The following is a 24,966-nucleotide window of genomic DNA, read 5'->3' as shown; positions in this document are numbered from 1 at the left end:
CCTTTTTGATTCTTTGGGATTTTCTACATAGACAATTATGTCATCTGCAAATAAAGATAGTTTTATTTCTTCTTTTCCAGTTTGTAGGCCTTTTGTTTCTTTTTCTTGTCTTATTGCATTATTTAGAACTTCTAATATGAAGGTGAATAGGAATGGTAAGGAATTGTTACATCTTCCTGGAGAACCAAACCCTTTATCATCATGAAATGTCCCTTTTTGTCCCTGATAATTGTCCTAGTTCTTAAAGGCTGCTTCATCTGAAATTAATATAGCCACACCAGATTTTTATTAATTAGCATGAGCATGAAATATCTTTCTCCATCCCTTTACTTTGAACATATCTGGACCTTTATAAAGTGGGTTTCTTACAGATCACATATAGTTGGATATTGTTTTCTTAAATCCATTTTCATAATCTCTGCTTTTTTATTTAGACCACTTACATTTACAGTTATTTTGACATAATTAACATTTACCATATTGTAGCTGGTTTCTATTAATACAGAGGTTGCACTTGTCCTTTGTTTCCTTTTTCCCTTTCTTTTCTGCCTCTTCTAGTGTTTTGGTTGCTTTTTTGTTTTTTGTTTTTTTTTGTTGTTGTTGTTTTTTTGAGACAGAGTCTTATTCTGTCACCCAGTCTGGAGTGCAGTGGCATGATCTCAGCTTACTGCAACCTCCACCTCACAGGTTCAAGTGATTCTCACGTCTCAGCCTCCTGAGTAGCTGGGATTACAGGCATGCACTGCCACAACTGGCTAATTTTTGTATTTTTAGTAGAGATGGGGTTTCACCATGTTGGCCAGGCTGGTCTGGACTCCTGACCTCAGGTGATCCACCCACCTTGGACTCCCAAAATGCTGGGATTACAGGTATGAGCCACCACACCTGGACCTGCCTCTTCTAGTTTTAATTTAGCATTTTATTTTGTTCCATTGTATCTACTCTCTTAAATCAATTATACTTCTTTTTTTAAAAAATTAATATTTGCCCTAGAGATTGCAACATATATTTTTAACTAATTTAAGTCCACTTTCAAATAACGCCATACTACTTCACATGTCATGCAGATACCATATAACAGAGTATTCCAATTCTATCCTCCCATCTTTTATGATATTGTTTCATTTATTTCAGTAATCCATGAGCTTTAATTACCTAATGAATCATTACTACTATTATGTTAAATAGCTATCTTTTAGATCAATCAACAATAAGAAAAATAGAGGCTAGACACAGTGGGTCACACCTGTAATCTCAGCACTTTGGAGGTCGAGGTGGGAGGATCACTTGAGCCCAGGAGTTTGAGATCAGCAAGGGCAATATAGTGAGACCCTCCACAAAAATAAAAATAAAAAAATTAGCCAGGCATGGTGGCACACACCTGTGGTCCCAGCTACTCAGAAGACTGAAGTGAGAGGATCACTTGAGCCTGGGAAGTCGAGGCTGCAGTGAGCCATGATCACGTCACTGCACTCCAGCCTGGGTGACAGGGCAAGACTCTGTCTCAGAAAAATAAATAAAATAATAATAATAATAAAATAATTTATTTTACCTTTATTCCTTCCCCCACATTGTTCCTTACTATATGTAGACATGAGTTTTTCTCATTTTTCTTTTCCCTGAAGAACTTCCTTTAACCTTTCTTGCAGAACAGGCCTACTAATGATAAACTCTCAGTTTTGTTTGTTTGTTTTGTTTTGTCTGAGCAAGTATTTCTTGCTCACATTTGAAGAATAATTTCACTAGATACAGAATTCTAGTTTGGTGGTTCTTTCAACATTTTGAATATTTCTCTCCACTTTCATCTTATTTTCATAGTTCCTTCTGAGAAATTCTTGTTCACTATAGTAGGTAATGTGGGTTTTTTCCTTTGGCTTCCTTCAGGATATTTTTTCTTTATTTGTCGTTTTATGCAGTTTAAATATGATATGCCTAGGTGTTGATTCTTTGATATTTATCTTGTTTGGTGTTCTCTGAGCTTTATGGATCTGTGGTTTTGTGTCTGTATTTAATTTTGGAAAATTCTCATCATTATTAATTCAAGTATTTCTTCTGATCCATTTGCTCTTCCTTCTTCTTCCGGTATTACAATTACACATATGTTAACACCTTTTGAAACTGTCCCACAGTTCTTGAATGTTCTCTTCAGTTTCTTCCATTCCTTTTTCTTTGCATTTCTGTTTGGGAAGTTTCTATTGACAAATCTTTAAACTCATTATTAATTCTTTCTTCCCACAATAGATCATGTATCCCAGCTATTGATTAATTTTAAATTCTCTGACTGATGAATTCCAAAATCATACCTGAGTCTCTTTGTGATATTTGCTTTGTTTCTCTGAAGTGTTTTTTTTCTTGCCTTTTAGCATGCCTTATAATTTATTGTTCAAAGCCCAACATGACAAATCAGGTAACACAACAGGTTAAAAGGCCTTTAGTGTAAGGTTTTATATTAATCTGGCCAGGTTGTGTTTAATGGGTACTATAGCTGTAGGTGTCAGAAGCTTCAAATTCCTCTAGTTTCCTTGTTTTTGTCCCCCGTCTTGTCTTTGTGCTTCTTAGTTTTTCTTTCTGAGATGGAGTTTCGCTCTTGTTGCCCAGGCTGGAGTGCAATGGCGTGATCTCGGCTCACCGCAACCTCCGCCTCCCAGGTTCAAGCAATTCTCCTGCCTCAGCCTCCCGAGTAGCTGGGATTACAGGCATGCACCACCACGCCCGGCTAATTTTGTGTTTTTAGTAGAGATGGGGTTTCTCCATGTTGAGGCTGGTCTCAAACTCCTGACCTCAGGTGATCTGCCCACCTCGGCCTCCCAAAGTGCTGGGATGACAGGCGTGAGCCACCGCGCCCGGCTTGTGCTTCTTCTTTTATTTTTTTCTTTTAAGAGACAGGGTCAAAAAAACAAACAAACAACAACAACAACAACAAAGAGACAGGGTCTCGCTCTGTTGCCCAGGCTGGAGTGCAGTAGCATGATCGATGCTTACTGCAGCCTCAAACTCTTCGGCTCAAGTGATCCTCCTGCCTCAGCCTCCCAAGTAGCTGAGACTACAGGCACACCCCACCACATTCCTAGCTAAATTTTAAAAATCTGTTTATTGTAGAGATGGGGCCTCAATATGCTGCCCAAGGCTGGTCTCAAACTCTTGGCCTCAAGTGATCCTCCTACCTTGTCCTCCCAAAGTGTTGGGATTACAGGTGTGGGCCACCATGTCCAGCCTGTCTTTGTGCTTCTTTTAAAAACTGTTATGTAGACAGACTCTGTCTATGTCTTGCTACTCTTTTAGCTATAATCCAGTTATCTTATTTGCTTCACATATTATATATAGAGGAGGTCCACCTCTTCCTTTCTTATGCTTTGGCCAAAATCAAAAGAGTTAAAATGAAAGATAAGGAAAGAAATTGATTAATGAGTTCTTTTGGTCAAAAAAAACAATGATTTCAGTGAATTCAGCTAATACAATTTTCTAATACTGATAGTTGTACCTTGTGCTTACCTCATAAATTAGACATCTAATTTTATACTTCACTTTAATCAGAACATATACCACAAATTAAGTGCTATGATAAAATAATAACCACGTAAACTTTTGCTTCTATTTGAAATAGAGCAAATTATTACCGGAGGCGTAAATCTTCCCACATTTTCAGTAATCCACAGAGCATGACTATCTCATAGTATTTTTTCCAGCATTCAACAGCCTCTGCTGCAGATGGATCTTCTTTAATATTGCTCTGATACTCAATGAGCTCGACACGTTTGTTTTTATATTTCTCCAAAGTTTTTTTAAAACGTTGTGCGATAGGACCAGGTATTGTTCCATCCTGTATATCACACCACCTGAAAATTATCAACATAATTACAATGTTTACTTTTTCTAATGTGAGGTATAAGTTTATAAACTATACTTACAAATTAATTCTTTCTTCAATAAGTGCAGTATAATTCTCACAACTTTCTTCATCATCCCAGTCTCTCCAAAGAAAGTCATAAAAAAACCTACGATAAACCAAATTAAGATGACAGTAATCAAAAACAGCCACTACTGATTTAGAGCTAAACGGATATTCTGATGTCAGAATTCTCTACCTCAATCTTAATTCTTAAGCAAAATATTTTAAAATGACCTTTGAGTGAACTAAAATAAAAGGTAAAACTTCAAAAATTAGATGATTTGCATTCTATTTTAGGTTACAGTAAATGAGATAATGAGTGGGACTGTAAAATTGTTTCTAAATTTTATAGATTTTGGCTATTATTTGCTCAAAAAATAAATAATATGTAAGATACTACCAAATTTGTATGGGAGGAAAACATTAGAAAAACAAAAACATGCCAAAAAATATTCTGTATTTTGTTTGTGAATAGCTTCCCTCAAATTGTATCAACTTATAAGAAGCAATCATAATGTGAATGATGATATCTAGTATTTGTAATGCCTTTAAATTTGAGAAATGAATGCTAATAAATTTAAGATGCTTAAATATGAATAGAAGTTAATGTTACTTATTTCAAGAATTCCTTTAAATTTTATTTTTATAAAATGCAAGATCAAAAAATTGCAAACTTTTCATTACCCATATATAATGTTTCTGCAAGGAAATGTTTTTACTAAAAGTTACAAATACAATATGTTAATTTAAAATGGACAAATTTAATCCAGCAGTAGTGAGTGAAAATTAAATCAGTAAGTGCTTGTAAAGCGATTATATGAGCAAAACCTTCACATTAACTTTTGGATATAATAAATTTAATTTTCAAAAGTAAAGGCCCTAATACCTGACAACTTCCAAGGCCAAAGCAATAACATGTATATCAGTATCTTGTCCCTCAACAGGATACACTTCCAAAAGAGGCACACTGTGTTCCAGTTCCTCCAAAATCTCATCAACCAAATCTCTTGGAATATTTGCAATGTTGGAAGAAAAGGGCTCAGCAACAGAAACAGTAACTTTGAAACGAGATGATGAGTCTTGGTATGGTTCACAAGTTACCTGAGATAAATATCATAAGAGATAAGAGATGTAGTTACAAATATCAGTAAACCGCAGGATTTCTTTCTCATATATGAGCTCATTATAAAGTTTCTTCTTTTAAATTTATGACTTCTTCAACAATCAACATACAGAATAATTATAGATCAATATTAAATATACTATCAATAGTTTTACAAACCCTACTTCTTAAATACATTTTTTTTCAGTTTCATGAAAGGAATTCTGTATCTCCTACATTATTTGTTTCTAAGATTGAGTTGCCAGACTTTGAGATTTCATAAAACAGTGTGTGTGTGTGTGTGTGTGTGTATATACACACACACATATGGCAGGGTCTTACTGTGGTTGCTCAGGCTAGTGTGCAGTGGCTATTCACAGGTGTAATCATTGCACACTAATCCTTGAATTCCTGGGCTCAAGCCATCCTCTTACCTCAGCCTCCTCAGGACCTGGGACTACAGGAACATGCCACTGTGCCCAGCTAATATTATCGAAAAATTTTTGAACAAATTTTGCCATAAAAGCATGTTAAATATAATAAATCATAATTATAAGCTTCCAGTGGGCATCTAGCACACAGTAAGCACTGAATACAGTAGCAAAATAATAAAAATGACAATGATAATAACAAAAAAACAAACAAAAACAAACAAAAGCATGTTAAAAAAAAAGCCCTGCTATCTGTATTACACCATTGGTAGAAGAATGGCTATTCAAACACCAAAAAAAAAAGGAGAAAGGACGTAAAGAGTAAAATTCTTTTTTTTTTTCAAAATTGAGATTTTATTGGTTAAGGATCAGTTCAGACATTTCAATTTGTACACAATTCTTAACATATGTAACGAAAATCTAAAAAGCCATTTATTGTAATTCTTTTTTAAAGTTATTCCAGTGACTTTCCAGATTAAAATTTGGAAGCAAATTTTCTTTAAGAGGCTATCAAATACCAGTATCTTCACATGTTGGTCAGCTGTTACATACAGCCCACTAGTTCACAACTGAATAGCACCTACACTACATATTCAAATTTGTAATCTTTCACAGCACAATAACAAAGTTATTAGGAAAACAGGACTACCACAACCAAAGATGTTACAGAGTGCACACAATTCTGACAGGGAGAGCCATGATCAAAGAGTGGTTTTCTTTAGGAAACAATTCTTCTAAAAAACATGGGAATGGAAGTAATTTAAAATGTTCAAGACATTAAATGCAGTACTGACTCCATACTGCCATTTAATATGCTTTGTATTATAGGATATAAAAACTAACCCCCCACCTATGGAATGTTAAGCTGATACCTGAGACAGTCAAAGCCTCCCATAATTCAATATCCCACACTATTTTCTGGTTGTACCAAAAAATAAACAACCAGCAAATGATTTCACCTCTTAAAAAAAAGCATTTACACTTAAAAAATGGGATGAGGTGGGATTCCCTCCTTCTTAAAAATGTTTCTAGAGCTACTAAAAAACTTGCATTTACAAAATAGTTGATAAAAATATTCCTCTGGATTGTACAAGAAGGGAGACAGGGACCACTGATAAGACATGGTATATGGTATTAATCAGACTTGGCTTCTTTCCCTCCTGCTTCATCAGAGGCTGGACTCTCCTCAGTTTTCGTTTCCCCATTTTCTGCAGGTAAATCTTTAGTTTCTTGGTTAGCCATTTCGGCCTGTTTTCCCTTTGCTCCCCTTTTCCTTTTTGTTTGCACTTTTTTGTCTGAAGATTTATCCTTCGCTGCTGCCTTTTTCGGCTTTGCTTCCACTGTTGCAGGAGGCTTAGCTGACAACCGCCCCGATCTCCTGTTGGGCTCTTCCTTGGCGGCCCCTTCGGCAGAGCTGACCTTCCTCTTGGGCATCCTGGCGGCAGGGAGGGCGCGTGCCGGGTGCCTGCGGGCCGCGGCGCGCCGAGAGCCTCCGCGAAACTGGGCTGCCTGGCCGCTGCCACTCCTCCTGCCGCCCCAGCTACTGAGACCCACCAAGACTAAAATTCTTAAGTTGATTTAGCTTCATGAACAACATGCCATATTGTTTATTCATCTTATTTCACCATAGTACAGTGATACTTCCCTGCACTTGTCTGAAAATCAGTGCTTCAGAACCAAAGTTGATAGTTTTTTAAAATTTAATAAATTACATATTAATACAAATTTTAAAATGTTGGCACAAAATTAGTATTAACACAAACACTTCCAAAATCTGTTCTAAAAATTTTCAAGTACAGCCAATGAAATTCTTTATTTTTCAGTAAAGTTATGTCACAAAAAATATTTTAAATATCAGTAAGTGTTATATCATCAGCACATAAAACAATAATCACTTAAATACAGGAAATATCTTCAAATCACTAACCAAACTTTGAAATACAAAGTTTATAACTAATTTAATATAAATTATGTTCTTCAAAGCAGTTATGGGACAGAAGAAAACTTAGAAAATAGAATAACAACTTAAAACTGGGTGTTTGAAGATAATAAATGATCTGCAATCCATATTTGTGACAGGACAAAAATATATTTCCAAAGAGTCATTACGAAATATGATACTGAGCTTTATATTTTAATATTTTAGTTCTCTCTCTTTTTTTTAAGAAACAGGGTTTCACTCTGTTGCCCAGGCTAAAGTGCAGTGGCACGATCATAGCTCACTGCAGCCTCGAACTCCTGGGCTCAAGCAATCCTCCCTGCTCAGCCTCCCAATTAGCTAGGACTACCTGTGCCACTATGCTTGATTTTTTTTTTTTTTTTTTTTTTTTTTTTTTTGGTACAGACAGGGTCTCACTATGTTGCCTAGGCTGGTCTTGAACTCCTGGCCTCCAGTGATCCTGCTGCCTCAGCCTCTCAAAGTGCTGGGATTACAGGAATGAGCCACCATGCCTGGCCTAGTTTTTTTGTTTGCTTGTGTTTGTTTTTGTTTTTTTTTTTTTGAGACAGGGTCTCACTCTGTTGCCCTGGCTGGAGTGCAGTGGTGCAATCTCAGCTCACTGCCACCTCCGCCTCCCAGGTTCAAGCGATTCTCCAGCCTCAGCCTCCCAAGTAGCTGGGATTACAGGCATGCGCCATCATAGCCTGGCTAATTATTGTATTTTTAGTAGAGATTGGGTTTCACCATATTGGCCAGGCTGGTCTCAAACTCTCGACCTCAGATGATCCACCCGCCTCAGCCTCCCAAAGTACTGGGATTACAGGCGTGAGCCACTGCACCTGGCCTGGCCTAGTTTTTATTTTTTTCAGTATTATACATGCATATAGTTTAGAATCAAATAGCTGTACCAGGTTTGTTATGAAAAATAGAGTTCAGGCTGGGTGCAGTGGCTCACGCCTGTAATCCCAGCACTTGGGGAAGCTGAGGCGGGTGGATCACCTGATGTCAGGAGTTCAAGACCAGCCTGGCCAACGTGGTGAAACCCCATCTCTACTAAAAAATACAAAAATTAGCCTGGCATGGTGGTGCGTGCCTGTAATGCCAGCTACTCAGGAGGCTGAGGCAGGAGAATAGCTTGAACCTGGGAGGTGGAGGATGCAGTGAGCCAAGATCGCACCACTGCACTCCAGCCTGGGCAACAGAGCAAGACTACTTCTCAAAATAAATAAATAAAAAAGGCCGGGAGGCCGAGGCAGGCAGATCACCTGAGGTCAGGAGTTTGAGACCAGCCTGGCCAACATGGTGAAACACTGTCTCTACTAAAAATACAAAATTAGCCAGGCATGGTGGCGTGCACCTATAGTCCCAGCTACGTGGAAGGCTAGGGCAGGAGAATCGCTGGAACCCAGGAGGCAGAGGTTGCAGTGAGCCAAGATTATGCTACTGCACTCCAGCCTGAGTGACAGAGCGAGACTCCATCTCCCATCCAAGCACTAACCAGGCCCGACCCTGCTTAGCTTCCGAGATCAGACGAGATGGGGCGTGTTCAGAGTGGTATGGCCGTAGATGATACTCAGTCTCAAAAAAAAAAAAAAGAAAGACAAATAGAATTCCTTGATGGTCTTCTATCACCCTCTAATTCTTGCTCCTCAGAGGCAACCATTTTTAACTCTTTTAGCTGATTATTTTTTGACATTTATATCTTTATCTTTAAATAATATGCTTATATTGCTACTTAAAGTTTTGTTTCCAGTTTTGGCATTGGATATTGACTTCCAACTCTGAAAGATAAGAATTTAGTTGTCTCTTTCATTTTGCCTCACTTCCTTAATATACAACCACTCTTTCCTGGCCTTTCATTCACCAATATGGTTATATCTTAAGTATTCAGCATTTATCTTAATATGTTTGAAAAATGTGATTCACAGGTGAGCAATATGGTGTGACCTGATTTTTCATTCCTGCAAAAAATGTTGTTTTCCCAGCAGTCAATAATTGTATTGCTTTTCATTTGCTCATTTTCTTTTTTCTTTTTTCTTTTTTTTTTTTTTTGAGACGGAGCCTTTCTTTGTCACCCAGGCTAGAGTGCAGTGGTGTGATCTCGGGCTCACTGCAACTCCTCTGCCTCCCGGGTTCAAGCAATTCTCCTGCCTCAGCCTCCCACGTATCTGGGACTACAGGCGTGTGCCACCACACCCGGCTATTTTTTGTATTTTTAGTAGAGATGGGGTTTCACCATGTTAGCCAGGCTGGTCTTGAACTCCTGACCTCAGGCAATCCATCCGTCTTGGCCTCCCAAAGTGCTGGTATTACAGGCGTGAGCCACTGCACCCAGCCATTTGCTCATTTTCTACGTGGCTTTCATTAATTTAGCCCCAAATTCCTTAAGCTGTAAAAATCTCCTTTCAATATGTTCAAAGCCCATAGATTGTGTTTGAAATAAAATACTGGTTTCATTTTATTTAAAGCACTCTTCCAGAGTTCTCTGACCAGTTCTATTCTGAAGTGGCTCTCTAGGCCTGCTATGTACACAGCTGTTATCACTTTGCCATCATCCCAGGAATTCCCTTTGTTTTTCTCTTAGGTTGTGGCTTCTCTACATTTTGAATCTGATGTCTTCATATTTCTTGATTTACTCCCTTGACTGTAGATGACATCCATTAACTTCCTTAGAAACGGTGCATTGGACATAACTTCTGAGACCTCACATATTTGAAAATGTATTTTTTCTACTCTTGACTTATAGTGTGCCTAGGTATAAAATTATACAGTGGGATATCACTTTCCCTAAAATTTTTGAAAATATATTTTCATAGCTTTTTAAAACTAAGAATTACTTTTGAAAAGTCTGGACTGGGTGTGGTGGCTTACATCTGTAATCCCAGCACTTTGGGAGGCCGAGGTGGGAGGATGTCTTGAGGCCGGGAGTTCCAGACCAGCCTGGTAAACATAGTGAAACCCCATCTCTACTAAAAATACAAAAATTAGCTGGGTATGGTGGCGCATGCCTGCAGTCTCAGCTACTCGGGAGGCTGAGGCATGAGAATTGCTTGAGCCTGGGAAGTGGAGGTTGCAGTGAGCCAAGACTGCACCACTGCACTCCAGCCTGGGCAACAGAGCAAGACTCCGTCTTAAAAAAAAAAAAAGGAAAGGTCTGATGTCTGATGCCATTCTACCTCTTGATTCTTTATATAAACCTATCTTTTTCCTCTCTGGAATCTTATTGGACCTTCTCTTTGGTCCCAGTATTCCCAAATTTCATTATGTGTTGGACACTAAGTGGGCCCTTTCAGTCTAGAAATTTATGACCTTTGGTTCTGAGAAACCTTTACAATTTGACAATTTGCTTTCTTCTGTTCTTGCCACCAACCTCTTCCCCCATCTCTCTTCTCTCTTCCTTTCTTCTCCTCCTCATCTCCTCTTCACTGGTTGATCCACCCAGGCTCTTTCTGTGGTAAGTCAGTATCATTAAGTCTTTTTTTTTTTTTAGCATATGATCATACAAAAATATTTCACATCTCATTCCTGGAGTGATATGCCTTAGCTGCCTGTGTTCTAGAAGCAGAGTTGGAGGGTAGAAGATAGAGGATCCCAACATTCAGTACCAGCAAATTTTCATGTAATTCCCTTCTTCCCAATGGGAGTACTCCCACCCTTAACACATGCTCCTCAATTTGGCTTCTTAAATTTGTAGGTTTATATCTTTTGCCAAATTTGGTAAATTTTCTGCCATTCTTTGAATATTTTTTAGCCCTCCCTCTTTCTTCTCTCCTTCTGGAACTCTGAAGACATGAATGCTAGGTCTTTTGTTATAGTCCAACATGTTCCTGAGGTTCTGTCCTTTTAAGTCTATTTTCTTTATGGTGTTAGGATTTGATAATTTCTATTTTCCTATCTTCAAGCACAATAATTGTCCTGTCTTCATTCTGCTTTTTGTTGTTGCTGTTTTACACGTTGATGTTTCCAGGTTGTTAGCTCTTCTAGTACCCCATCTAGAATATATGGTGCAAAGAAAAGCCCAGGTGGCTGGGCACGGTGGCTCATGCCTGTAATCTCAGCACTTTGGGAGGCTGAGGCGGGTGGATCACCTGAGGTCAAGAGTTCGAGACCAGCCTAGGCAACATGGTGAAACCTCGTCTCTACTAAAAATACAAAAATTAGCCGGGCGTGGTGGCTCATGCCTATAATCCCAGCTACTCAGGAGGCTGAGGCAGGAGAATCACTTGAACCTGGGAGCTGGAGATTGCAGTGAGCCGAGATCGCGCCACAGTACTCCAGCCTGGGTGACAGAGTGAGACTCTGTCTCAAAAAAAAAAAAAAAAAAAAAAAATCATCATGATCACCTTAACACCTAAATCTTTTTCTGCATTTCTACACTTGGATCTTAGGCAAAAGGCCAAGAAGCAATGTTTCTCCACATTTCCGATTTTCATAGAAGACATTTCCAGAAATAAAGTGCTAGTTTAAAGTTCTTGATATATTTTGCTAAACTGCTTTGTACAGAAGTTATAAAAAAGTTTTCTTAATTTCTGGACCATTTTATAACCAAAATTAAGGATATGCTAGATTTCCTTCCCATCAAATACAGTTGACCCTTGAACAACACATGTTCCAACTGGATGGGTCCACTTATATGCGTATTTTCTTCTGCCTCTGCTACCCTAGCGACAGCAGGACCAACTCCTCTTCTTCCTCTTCCTCCTTCTCCTCAGCCTATTCAGCATGAAGACAACAGAAATGAAGATCTTTATGATGATCTATTTCTATATAATGAATAGTAAATATATTTTTCTCTTCCTTATGATTTTTCTTTTATGAGACAGGGTCTTGCTCTCAAATTTCTGGGCTCAAGTGATCCTCTCACCTCAGCCTCCCATGTAGAGAGGACTATAGGTGTCCACCACCACCCAGTTCATTTTAAAATTTTCAGTAGAGATGAGGTCTTGCTATGTTGCCCAGGTTAGTCTCAAAGTTCTGACTTTAAAAGATCCTCCTGCCTTGGGCTCCCAAAATGCTGGGACTACAAGCACAGACCTCTGTGCCCTGCCTTTACAATTTTCTTAATAACATTTTCTTTTCTCTAGCTTACTTTATTGTAAGAATATAGTGTTTATCATATTTATGACATACAAAATATGTGTTAATCAACTGTATATGATATCAGCAAGGCTTCCAGTCAACACTAGGCTATTAGTTAAGTATTTGGGAAGTCAAAAGTTATACACGGATTTTTGACGGTGCAGGGCCCTGCACTGTTCAGGAGTCAACACTATGTTTCTAAGTTTTTTGTTTGTTGGTTGGTTATTGTATGAATTCATGATAGGCATAATAATGGCCCCCAAAGACGTCCATTCCCTAATCCTAATCTGTGAATATGTTACCTTACATGGCAAAATGGACTTCACAGATGTGATTACAACTAAAGATATTGAGATGTGGAGGTCATCCTGGATTACCCAGTTGGGCCCATTCTAATCACGAGTCTATTAAAAGGGGACTGCCTTTTTAGCCTGTAGTGAACCAGAAAGATGCAGTGTGAGAAGGACATTGAAAATGAAGGAAGAGGGCCACAAGCCACAGAATGCAGGCTGCTTCTAGAGGTTAAAAAAGGCCAGGAAACAGATTCTCCCACACAGCCTCCATAAAGGTATGCAGCCTTGCATACACTTGATTTTAGCTCAGTTAGGCCCATGTCAGACTTCTGACCTACAGAGTTGTAAGATAATAAATTTGTATTCTTTGAGCCACTGAGTGTGGTAATTTGTTGTGGCAGCAATAGAAAACTAATACAGCATCTAAAGAAAAAGCGATCAGGGGCCCATAGGAATAAATTATTGTGACATCAGAACAAAGGGTATTATATAGCATTATTAATACTTCAACTGAAGTAAGACTAAAGAAGCAGAGTCAGATAAAACAACAATATGAATTGTGCAGCACTATCTTAAGAGGTCCCAAGAGCCATTCTCACTTGTTTTTCTGCCACAAAAGAATTAGAATCTGCCAATATACTGCTCTGCTTTTTCCTCTGTTTTTATGTTTCATCCTGTCTTTCTAACATTTAGAGGACATTACTAGACCCTCACAAATTCTAAAGCAAGGCAGGGACAGATTAAATAATCAATGTATTGCAGGTAAAACCTTAGAAATTGATAGAACTTTAAGGTTACCTAATCCACTGAGTTTCCATGGAACTTTAGAGATCTTGAAAAGTTTTATGGAGTATAGGGGCTATCATGAGGTATTGAGAGAGATGCTAAGACACCATCATCCATTTCAATCAGAAATGTTCTGCTTTAATGTTAAGCTTCCACATAAAACCTGATTGAAAAAAAACCCACAAACTTATACTGCTAAAAAAAAAAAAAAAAGCCATAAAGCCAGATGAAAACCATTTTTATCCAGATGAAAAAAATCCAGAGAAGTTGTGAAAGGTCTCAGCAAAGCTACTCAAAGTCTGAAGATGAGCAAACCTCTAAAACACAGAGTACTACTGGCCGGGCATGGTGGCTCCGCCTGTAATCCCAGCACTTTGGGAGACTGAGGTGGGTGGATCACTTGAGGTCCGGGGTTCGAGACCAGCCTGGCCAACATAGTGAAATCCCGTTTTTACGCAAAACACAAAAATTAGCCGGGTGTGGTGGTGCACGCCTGCAGTCACAGCTACTCAGGAGGCTGAGGTGGGAGGACTGCTTGAAACCGAGAGGAAGAGGTTGCAGTGAGCTGAGATTGCACCACAGCACTCCAGCCTGGGCAACAGAGTGAGACCTTATCTTGAAAAAAAAAGAAAAAGGAAAAGAAACAGTATTACTGAAATATTAACTAATAGAGTCTTATTGAAAAATTAACTAATCCCAATAATCTTTTACATTCCTTTGTAATCTCTATGACTGAAAACACGGTATTCTTTTTTTTTTTTTTTTTTGAGATGGGGCCTCACTATGTCGCCCAGGCTCACTGCAACCTCTGCCTCCCAGGCTCAAGCGATCCTCCCACCTCAGCCTCCTGAGTAGCTGGGACCACAGGTGTGTGCCTGTTTTTCTGGTAGAGATGGAGTTTCACCATGGTGCTCAGGCTGGTCTCTAACTCCTGAGCTCAAGTGATTCACCTACTTTGGCCTCCCAAAGTGCTGGGACTACAGGCGTGAGCCACCACGCCCAGCCGCCATTCTTTATCTGTAAAACTGACACTGACTTTTCCACAGAACACATATTTTTAAATTGTTTTCAAGTAGTATATAATATAACAAGTTACATACATAAGTTTTTCTTGTATCCAAAAATACAGATTTAAACTATCTGGGGTAAGGGTATCATTTGTGGTTATAAATATTAATTTCTATATAAGGATAATTGACCTTTAACAGAATCAAACATGCCACAATGTTTAGCCTACAGGCCTAACAAAGAAAAATCTTATTAGGGCCGGGTGCAGTGACTCATGCCTGTAATCCCAGCACTTTGGGAGGCTGAGTCAGGCAGATCATGAGGCCAGGAGTTTGAGACCAGTCTGGCCAACATGGTGAAACCCCTTCTCTGCTAAAGATCACAAGGTTAGGAGTTCAAGACCAGCCTGGCCAACATGGTGAAACCCCATCTCTACCAAAGATACAAAAAATTAGCTGGGCATGGTGGCATGTGCCTGTAATCCCAGCTACTCGGGAGGCTGGGGCAGGAGAATCGCTTGAACTGGGGAGGCAGAGGTTGCAGTGAGCCGAGATCACACCACTGCACTCCGGCCTGGGCGACAGGATGAAACTCTGTTTCAAAAGAAAAAAAAAAGAAAAATCTTATCAGATAAAGGCTTGGAAGATATTATACTAAAAGGGTACTTTTTTTTTTTTGAGACGGAGTCTCACTCTGTTGCCCAGGCTGGAGTGCAGTGGCATGATCTCAGCTCACTGCAAGCTCTGCCTCCTGGGTTCACACCATTCTCCTGCCTCAGCCTCCGGAAAAAGGGTACTTTTCAAAGGAAAAAAATTTCAAATTTTGCCAGTAGTTTTCTGATCCATTTCTTTTTCTTTCCTCATCTGAACTAAACTTCATAATTCAGATAAATGAAGATTAAAGGGAAAAGACAGAAAAAGAAGGCCCAAGTTTGTTAAAGACTGAATCACTAATTTTATAAGAAATGCATTTTTGTTATTTTTACATTATTTGAGCAAAAACTAGGCTAATAAATATTGTCTGATACTACTAGATTCCATTTAATGATAATGGTTTACAGGCACTAATATTCCCCTAACCTTCTTTTTACACTATTAATTTTCTCGGAAACTTAAAACAGAAGTAAAATGTGTCAACTCTTGTGTATCAATCTCCAAATAATAAAGTCATATTTTAGTCTTTAAAAGAACTGATTCAAAAAGAACAAAGATCAAATAAAATTTACTTACCTCAACCAGTATACCAACAAAAGGGATAGAAGCTTCTTCATATTTCACAAAGAATACACTGGGATTAGTCTTCCAGACTCCAAGCCATTTGTCTTTCAACTTTAATTTTTCTGATAGATATTTACCCATAACTTCATCAGCATCTTCTGCCTAACAAGAGAAAAAATGGATCTACATATAAATATATGAAATTATAGATTTTAAACTAAGTGGTTTTTTTTTTTTTTTACTGATTTCTATTTTAAAATGGAACCAATATAGCCTTAAATAATGAATGACCTGGAAAATTACAGATTTTAACTGAAACCGCATCTAGTGGAAAAGATCACCAACAAAAAATTAAACTTTAAAGAGATCTATTCACTCGAATAATTCATAGATAATACAGCTAGTTATTGTTTATGTCTTAATTTTCAACTTTTTATAAATATCACTGCAGTGAATATGCAGGTACACAAATTCTTCTGCTACAACTTAAAAAAAATAGGTTAGAAACATGAAATATTTGCTCTATTCCGTTTTATCAGATGTGTATTTTCTATAAAAGAAAGTCATGCCACCAGGCACGGTGGCTCATGCCTGTAATCCCAACACTTTGGGAGGCCGAGGCGGGCAGATCACCTGAGGTCGGGAGTTCGAGTCCAGCCTGACCAACTGGAGAAACCCCGTCTGTACTAAAAAAAAATACAAAATTAGCCAGGCTTGGTGGCTCATGCCTGTAATCCCAGCTACTCGGGAGGCTGAGGCAGGAGAATTGCTTGCACCGGGAGGCGGAGGTTGTGTGAGCCGAGATTGCCCCACTGCATTCTGGCATGGGCAACAAGAATGAAACTCCGTCTCCAAAAAAATATATATATATATTTATATATTATATATAATATATATAATATATAAATGTATATATATTATATATATACACACACACATATATACACACACACATTTATATATATATATATACACACACACATATATATCATGCCGCATTGTGGACTGCTGAGTGGGAAGTACCCTTAAAGTAATTTCTAGCATTCTAGTGTAAAAGTCAAGGCTAAGTGATCTTACTCATGTTTGGACATAAACTGTTAAATAAAGGTACCAAGATTCATGCCTGTTCAATGATAAGGCCAATATATCTTCATTTTTTAGGAGCTCTCAGAAAATTCTCTCTCAGGGCTGTCCCGTTAACTGACGAATTTTGTCGGAAACTCGAACCTTAACTCCTCTAGGGCAGGACGCGGGTACCTCTAACAAGGTGAACGCTCTATACATGTTGACTCCATTTACTTTTTTGAAACGCAAGTTTTCGTTGTGCCCTGTGGACCCCCATCCGCCTAAGAGGGAAGTCCCAGATGCCTGTCCCCAGGTTCCGGCGAGCTTCCGACCGTCGTCTTCCTGTCCCGGATCCGCTCACCTTACAGTCCTGCAGCACTTCGTCGCAATACAGCGACACCTTCTCGTCCCGCCACATCCCCCTCATACGGGACACGCAGACTGGGGGCAGGGGCTGCGCCTCCTCTTCATCCTCAGGCACTGGCAGCAGGGGCTCCTCCTCCGCCGCCGCCGCCGCCTCTCCCGGGTCCTCGGCCTGAGCCGCGGGCAGGCGCTGGAGCCGCAGCCTGGCCGTCTCCCGGCCCGCTTTCCCCTTCACCGGGCGAGGGGAGGCCACCACCGACCGCACTGGGCTCGCGGTGCCCTTCAGGGTGGTCGCGGCCGCCGTGTCCCCGGAGACAGCGGAGGCAGCCTTCTCGCCTCGCCTGTCCGGGCTGATGGTGCGGAATGAGTCCGCGGGCACCGAAGCCTTGGAGCCCGACGCCATCTCCTCAGCAGCTCGAGGGCCGAGGCAGCCGTTGGCCACTTTTCCCGCCCTCGGCCGCTCTGGCCAATAGGCGCGCTGCGCTTCAGGCGGGCAACGAGCGGCTGCTCGAGGGCGTCCCGCCGGGTGGGGTGTTGCGGCTCTGGGAGGGATGTGAGGCACGGCCCAGAGCTAGGGGGTGCAGGGCCTGCGGGTAGAGCGCGGGGTCCTGCGGACGCATTCAGGGTGCTGGGGGGCGCTGCTCAGAGCTAGGTGGGACAGGGCGAAGCGCCTGGGCTCAGGACAGGGGTGGGGGGCCCGGGGCAGTGTTGGGTGCGGCTCCGTGCCGAACCCCCACCAGGTGCCGCACACACCAGAAGGTGCCAGACGAGCCCCAACGCACTGGCTGTAACCCCAGACCTCTGTCTCTCCCAGGGGAGGTTTCTTTAGGGTCCTCATACGTTTCAGGGTGATTATGAGTCACCTTCCAGGTCATCAGGACCTAAAAAAATGCTCCACCTACCACTCCACAAACAAAGCCTGAAAGAAAATTTATTTTCATACTGGGAGGTGACACTAACTGGAACCCTCTGGCTATTACTAGAGGAAACCCTAGTGACAAATCCAGCAACCTAGATTTCCCTTTTAGCCCCCACCTATTACAGGGTTCACCAAATAGGATTTCCTTCACATTTTAAATAGGACTTTCACTTTTTGCCAAGATGTGGTCATACCAAGGAGAAGTTAGTCTGTTTTCTTGTCTCTGTTGTGCTATTCAAAATTCTCACATGAAAGATTATATTATATAACTGTTAAACTGGACAACAACTTCCAGCTGGGAGTGATGTGTACAAACTATGAACACTTTCACGATAAAAGTCTGTTCCAGATCATACATTTTGGAGAACAACAGAGACCACTCACTTCTGGTATTTTACTGTTGAATGTATATTGAGCCAATTGGAATTAACGTTTGTTTACAGTCTAGCTGTGAAATACTGCACTGAAGCTGACAGCTCCCAAGGAGAACAGCATTGGGAAAACACCTGCCTTCCTTCACACTCGTCTGGAAGAACACTATGTTAAATTCTGAGTTTATTTTGAGGAAAATATTAACATCATGTTACTGTAGTTTAGGGAATAATTACAACATGCATCATGTTTCAATTCTATTCTTACTTTATTCCTTTCGTTGAGTCCTGGACTTTGTTTATAACGATACTAACTGCATATTTCACTCACACACACACACACAAATGTTTTACTCTAGTGTTTCTTCAAAAAAGTTTGTTTTTGATAAATTATGGGTTTTTTAATTCTTAGGTTCTGAATAATAAAGACCACCTGTCCTGGGCCAAAGTTTAAAAACAGCAACAGCTCCCTTTTCCTCCAAAAGGCAAATACTTGTTAGAAATCTGTTACATGCCACACAATGCGTAGATGCCACAGTTATAGAGGTACAAGACCAAATCCCTGCCCTCGTAATCCTAGTGAAAGATACAGATGGGTCAGTAGATGATTGTGTTTGGTAAGGACCATGCTTTTATTTATGTATATACACATAAATACATACATATATATATTTATATACACACAAATAATTTGTATTTATTTATGTGTGTGTATATGTGTGTGTGTGTGTGTGTGTGTGTATATATATATATACACATATATTCCACATTGTAGGAGAAAAGGACCTTTCTTCTCCAAAGAAGGGATACTTAAGCTGAGTTTTTAAAACAACTTTTTTCTTTTTTTTGCCTCCCAAAGAAATTTAGCTTGTTTCTCCCACCTCCTGTCTCCTCCAGGATGCTTTGACAAATGGAATGCCACTGTCCCTTTTTCCTACAATGACTCCCTTCTCCCAACACAGAGCTCCCAACGCCCAGGCTCAAGATCGGCTTTCAGTTCCACCCATGGCCACTGCGTTTCTTGGTCATTCTTCAAGGGGTCTTTGTGTTCTCAACCTTCTCCCGCATTCCCAAGTGGAAGCTCTGTTGGCTCGCCCTCTAGTCCTCTTCCTGCTGAGCCAGTCTTCAACTAGGAATCACACCAGAGTCACCAGGACAAGGAAAGCTAGGCCCATCTGAAGGAGATTCTGGGCAGTGTGGTCTCAGAGGGCACAGTCTTTCTGGAGTCCCGTCTCTGGTTAAAAGGTAGGTGTCCCAAGAGCCAGAAGAGGTGGGGTCTGCTGGTGTTCTCAATGTCACCTATGATCAGGAGCTTCTCCGGTTCACTGGGGAAAGACCACACATGGTTGTTATAGGAGCCAAAACATCGGTATGTCCCTCTGTGGGCTGTGGTCAGAGGGCCAATGGGGAACTCCGCCTGGACATTCCCATATCTGCACTGTATGCAGCTGGATCTTCCCTCCTGTTACCACCAGATCCAGAGTCACTGGGCTCCGACCAGAGCTCCCCAGCCAGGTAGAAGCAGCTGTATAGCCCTGCTGTGCGGGAGGTCATGAGTAGGATGTGGAATTCAACTTTGTTAATCCATTCAGGGGGTTTTGGTCTCTCCATGGCAGAAAGGCTTCCTTCAAAGTACAGCTGGTATTCAACAGCCTCAGAATCTCCCCAGTGACAGATGGTCACCGGCTTTTCATTTGGAATCATGAACTGGGTTCAGCCCAGATGATGGGTTTTGGGAGAGTCTGCTGCTGAGCACTGATCCTCTGGCTCAGACACAGCCAGTGGCAGAGCAGGGCAGGGAGTGCAGAAGGCATCACTCAGATTCTGCCAGGCGAGTGCCAAGCAGTGGGGTGGGGACTGAGCCCAGCAGGCCAGGAGATGCACAGTATGTGGTAGGTGAGGCTCAGCGCCCATCACCACGGGGCAGCTTTCACCTTGACTTTTTTCACAAGAAGGTTCACAGCTCCTCTCCACCTCTGACCATGAGTCTACAGAAAGGCCATGGTCCCTGTGACACATCTGACCACAGCTGTGGTCTAGCCAGCTCCTCTGATAATTGTCTGCTCAGCCTGAAATGCATTTCTGGGTCAACTTCTCAATTCTGCAATGTGGAAGTCATGCCCAGGGCATGAGTCAGTATTCAGACCCATGATACCCCCTGAGAATCATATAAAAATATAGGGAATTTCACAATGAGATACCATTACCATCTCATACCAGTCAGAATGGCTATTACTAAAAAGTCAGAAATTCACAGATGCTGGTGAGATTGTGGAGCAAAGAGGAAGGTTTACACACTGTTGGTGGGAGTGTAAACTAGTTCAGCCACTGTGGAAAGCAGTTTGGAGATTTTTCAAAGAACTACAAATAGAATTACCATTCAGCCCAGCAATCCCATTCCTGGGTATATATCCAAAGGAAAATAAATAATTCTACCAAAAAGACACAGGCACTTGTATGTCCATTGGAGCACTTCACAATAGCAAAGATATGGAATCAACCCAGGTGCCCAACAGTAGTGGATTGGATTAAGAAAATGTAGTACATATACACCATGGAATACTATACAGCTGTGAAAAGGCACAAGATTTTTGCACTAACATGGATGCAGGTGGAAGCCTTTATCCTAAGCAAATTAACACAGAAGCAGAAAACCAATTACCACATGTTCTCACTTATAAGTGGGAGCTAAACACTGGGTACATGTGAACACAAAGAAGGGAACAACAGTCACTGGGGACTCCAAAAAGGAGGAGAGAAGGAGGGTGGCAAGACTTGAAAAACTATGTATTTGGTACTATGCTCACTAGTTGGGTGACTGGATCACGAAAAGTGCAAGCCTCAGCATTACATAATATACTCATATAAGAAACCTGCACATGTATCTGCTGAATCTAAAAAAAGTAAGTAAAAATAGGGACTTTTTAACAGTGGATCTTCTGTGTACAGCATGCACATGCTTGGATAAGTTAATTGGTTTTATCAGAATGGAATGATAACACTATCTTCTTCAATGATTTGTTATAGTATTTCAATAAAATAAAATAAAAGTGAAAAGAAAAGCTCCCCACTTAAAGACTTAATAAGGGCTGGGCACAGTGGCTCTCACCTGTCATCCCAACACTTTGGGAGGCCAAGGTGGGCTGATCACAAGGTCAGGAGTTCAAGACCAGCCTGGCCAATATGGTAAAACGCCGTCTCTACTAAAAATACAAAAATTAGCCAGGCGTGGTGGCGGGCACCTGTAGTCCCAGCTACTCAGGAGGCTAAGGCAGGAGAATCGCTTGAACCCAGGAGACAGAGGTTGCAGTGAGCCGAGATCACATCACTGTACTCCAGCCTGGGAGACAGAACGAGACTCTGTCTCAAAACAAACAAAACAAAACAAAACAAAACAAAACAAAAACCTAATAAGAAAAGAAACATTTCTAAGTAAGTAACTAACTCTCCACTTAATAAAAAAAAAAAAGAAAAAACTCTCTACTAAAGTTGCGAAGATCTACGGTAAGAACAAATGTTCTATCTGTGAAATTGTGAAGAAGAAAAAAGTAATTGGTGCATATGTAGGGTATGGTACTATGCACGGTTTCCGGCATCCACTGGGGCCTTGGGATGTATCCTGGTGGATATGGGGGACTGCAAAGAAATGTGCTAATTCAAAACAGTGAGCAACATTGGAGAGTCTCCCTGCAGGTACAAGAGGATGGACTGAGTGAGAAGTAGATTTCCCATATACTCTTGGGAGATGAATAACAATAGCAACGATTAGAGCGATAAAAGCGCAATGGCAGAAAGGGATTCCTCTCTCTCTCTCTTTTTTTTTTTTCCAAGACAGAATCTTGCTGTGTCACCCAGGCTGGAGTACAGGGGCGCAATCTCGGCTCACTGCAACCTCCACCTCCCTGGTTCAAGCGATTCTCGTGCCTCAGCCTCCCAAGTAACTGGGACGATAGGCATGCACCACCATGTCTGGGTAATTATTGTATTTTTAGTAGATACAGGGTTTCACCATGTTGCCCAGGCAGGTCTCCAACTCCTGAGCTCAAGTGATCTGCCCGCCTTGGCCTCCCAAAGTGCTGGGATTACAGGAGTGAGCCACTGTGCTCAGCCTGATCCCTCTCTTTCTTCACCATCAAACTACTCTATGCTGTATGAGAAGAAAGGGGTGGAAGAGTTTTTCGCACTCTTCCACGTGGTCCTGAAAAGTGAAGCATGCACAGCCACTGTCCCTCTTCTTGACAGAAAAGCCTTGTCTCTTTCTCACTTCCCAAATTTGGCTTGACTCTCATGGTGTAGTCAACTTCTTGAAGGTTGCAGGATAAGATGCCAGGCAGGACGAGGGTTCAAATACCAAGTCTCTTTTTTCAGTGCCTTCAACTCTTAGCTCCAAATTCCAGAATGTCATTCCTCCATCTAGCCAGTATCCGTCCATTCTACTTGTCTAGATAGTCCCTACCCAAATGTCCTTATAACATTTTGAGGGATGGCATCATTCTAATTTGTCTATAACATCTTGCCTGGAGCCATCAGTTTTACAGGCTGTACAGGAGGCACAATGCTGGCACCTGCTCAGCTTCTGGAGAAGCCTCAGGAAACTTTCAATCATGGCGGAAGGAAAAGAGGAAGCAGGCACATCTTACATGGCTGGAGCAGAAGCAAGAGAGCTAAAATAACTTTTATTGGTTTTTTTACAACCTCTGATCTTTTTATTAGCCTCCTGCTCCCCAAAGAGTATCCTGCTTCTGCCGGTTTAATGTCTCAGAACTTTGGTGTCGCTGGTCTCAGACACCACTTTGCCATCCACTATCCAGCGGGTGGTGGTCTTTTGGATGGTTTGCATGGACTTGCTCCTGTCCAGGGTATCACCAAGATTGAAGTCCTTGCCATCTTCCAGCAGGCCGCAGTAGGTGGTGATCTCAGCCTCCAGCTTGACTTTGATGTTCAGCAGGGCCTCATACTCCTGGGCCTGGCGCTGTCCCTCTGCCCAGGTCTGTGCTAGCTCTGACTCCAGGTGCAGCAGGATCCCATTGAGCTGCTCCATCTGCAGGGTGCAGTGGGCCTCCGCCTCCCTCAGGCTGTTCTCCAAGCTAGCCTTCAGATTTCTTATGAAGTCCAGGTTGATCTCCAAGGACTGGACTGTATGTGTCAGCTCCGTGAGCGTCATCTCAGCAACTCCAACCTCAGTGGACTGCATGGTGACCACTGTGGTGCTCTCCTTAATCTGCTGAGACCAGTACTTGTCCAGCTCTTCTTGGTTCTTCCAAGCCAGCTCGTCATATTGGGCCCAGATGTCTGCCATGATCTTGGCAAGGTCCTGAGATTTGAGGGCATCTACCTCCAAGGTCAACCCAGAGCTGACAATCTGGGCTTGTCGGCCTTTTACTTCCTCTTCTTGGTTCTTCTTCATGAAGAGCAGCTCCTCCTTGAGAGCCTCGATCTCTGTCTCCAGCTGCAGCCGAGTGACACGGGTGTCATCAATGGCCTTGCGGAGCCCCTGGATGTCACTCTCCACAGACTGGCGTATGGCCAGCTCTGTCTCATACTTGACTCTAAAGTCATCAGCAGCAAGATGGGCATTGTCGATCTGCAGAACAGTGCAGGCATTGTCCACAGTATTTGTGAAGATCTGAGCCCTCAAGTCCTTGATGGTCTTGAAGTAATGGCTCCAGTCTCTGACCTGGGTCCGTTCTTCTCCAGGTGCTCCCGGATTTTGCTCTCCAGCTTTCGGTTCTTGGTCTCCAGGCTCCTCACTCTGTCCAGGTAGAAGGCCAGGTGGTGGTTCAGGCTTTGCATGGGCTCCTTTTCATTCTGGATGCCTCCCATTTCTGCCAGACCCCCAGCCATCCCCGCGGCCAGGCCCCCGGACCCCATGCCGCCCTGGAAGCTGGTGGAGTGGGACACAGAGATTTGGGAACCAGAGCCCCCAACGCCTGCATAGACGCTGGCTGTGCTGCTGACTGGCAGAGGGCCATAGCTGGGCGCCTGGACAGAACCCAGGGACTGGTAGTTGGTGGAGGTGGAGCGAGTGGTGAAGTTCATGCTGTCTGCAGAGGAGAGTAAGACGACAGGACTCTGGCTTTGCCGACGACCTACTTTTTACTAATTATGAAAGCAATGCCTCTACCCTGAGCCAATTTGGACAATACAGAAAAGCATAAGAAAGAAGAAAACTTAAATGAACTGTAATTCCAATGCTCAGCAATAACTACTACTAGATTTTGGTATATTTTCTTTTAGTATTTTTTTTCTATCACACTATTACAAAGTTTAGATCATATTAAATTTTATAGTTTGTTTTTCTATTTAGATAAGCATTTTCATATCATTAAAAATTACTTAAACACATAATTTTCAAGAGTGGCATGTAATTTCTTGGTATAAATATAATTTGTATAACCTTATATTTTCAAGCATTTGGGCTACACTAATTTCTATAGCATCAACTATGCCATTTTGAATATCTTTGTGCATAAGCTTTTGCTTATATTTCAGATATTCCTCTAG

The 24,966-nt window shown here is 41.4% G+C and overlaps 3 protein-coding genes and 1 pseudogene across 3 annotated transcripts in view; all 4 read right to left on the bottom strand.

Annotated features, from left to right (window-relative positions):
• SHCBP1L (SHC binding and spindle associated 1 like) overlaps positions 1 to 17,807 on the bottom strand; it is a 54,116-nt gene extending 36,309 nt beyond the window's left edge. The window contains 8 exon segments of the mRNA XM_004028018.5: positions 3,618 to 3,836; positions 3,909 to 3,995; positions 4,776 to 4,990; positions 15,757 to 15,906; positions 17,171 to 17,565; positions 17,568 to 17,655; positions 17,657 to 17,698; positions 17,700 to 17,807. Coding sequence (XP_004028067.4) covers positions 3,618 to 3,836; positions 3,909 to 3,995; positions 4,776 to 4,990; positions 15,757 to 15,906; positions 17,171 to 17,565; positions 17,568 to 17,655; positions 17,657 to 17,698; positions 17,700 to 17,792 — 1,289 coding nt within the window. The 5' untranslated portion in view covers positions 17,793 to 17,807.
• Positions 6,424 to 6,856, bottom strand: LOC101127181 (non-histone chromosomal protein HMG-14-like). Its single transcript, XM_055367155.2, has one exon. The coding sequence runs from the start codon at positions 6,854 to 6,856 to the stop codon at positions 6,557 to 6,559; it is 300 nt and encodes a 99-aa protein (XP_055223130.1). The 3' UTR covers positions 6,424 to 6,556.
• Positions 17,808 to 19,487: 1,680 nt separating the features above from the next.
• Positions 19,488 to 20,276, bottom strand: LOC115930408 (natural cytotoxicity triggering receptor 1-like; annotated as a pseudogene).
• A 2,936-nt stretch (positions 20,277 to 23,212) lies between these two features.
• LOC101126813 (keratin, type I cytoskeletal 18-like) lies at positions 23,213 to 24,528 on the bottom strand. Its single transcript, XM_055367165.1, is given in 2 exon segments — positions 23,213 to 24,141; positions 24,144 to 24,528. Coding segments are annotated over 2 exon segments (1,287 nt in total). The 5' UTR covers positions 24,502 to 24,528.
• Between the last annotated feature and the right edge of the window lie 438 nt (positions 24,529 to 24,966).

Source organism: Gorilla gorilla, chromosome 1 (genome assembly GCF_029281585.2).
Source record: "Gorilla gorilla gorilla isolate KB3781 chromosome 1, NHGRI_mGorGor1-v2.1_pri, whole genome shotgun sequence".
Taxonomy (NCBI): Eukaryota; Metazoa; Chordata; class Mammalia; order Primates; family Hominidae; genus Gorilla; species Gorilla gorilla.
Note: the sequence above shows the minus strand (reverse complement) of the source record. Positions and strands in the feature narration are given on the sequence as shown.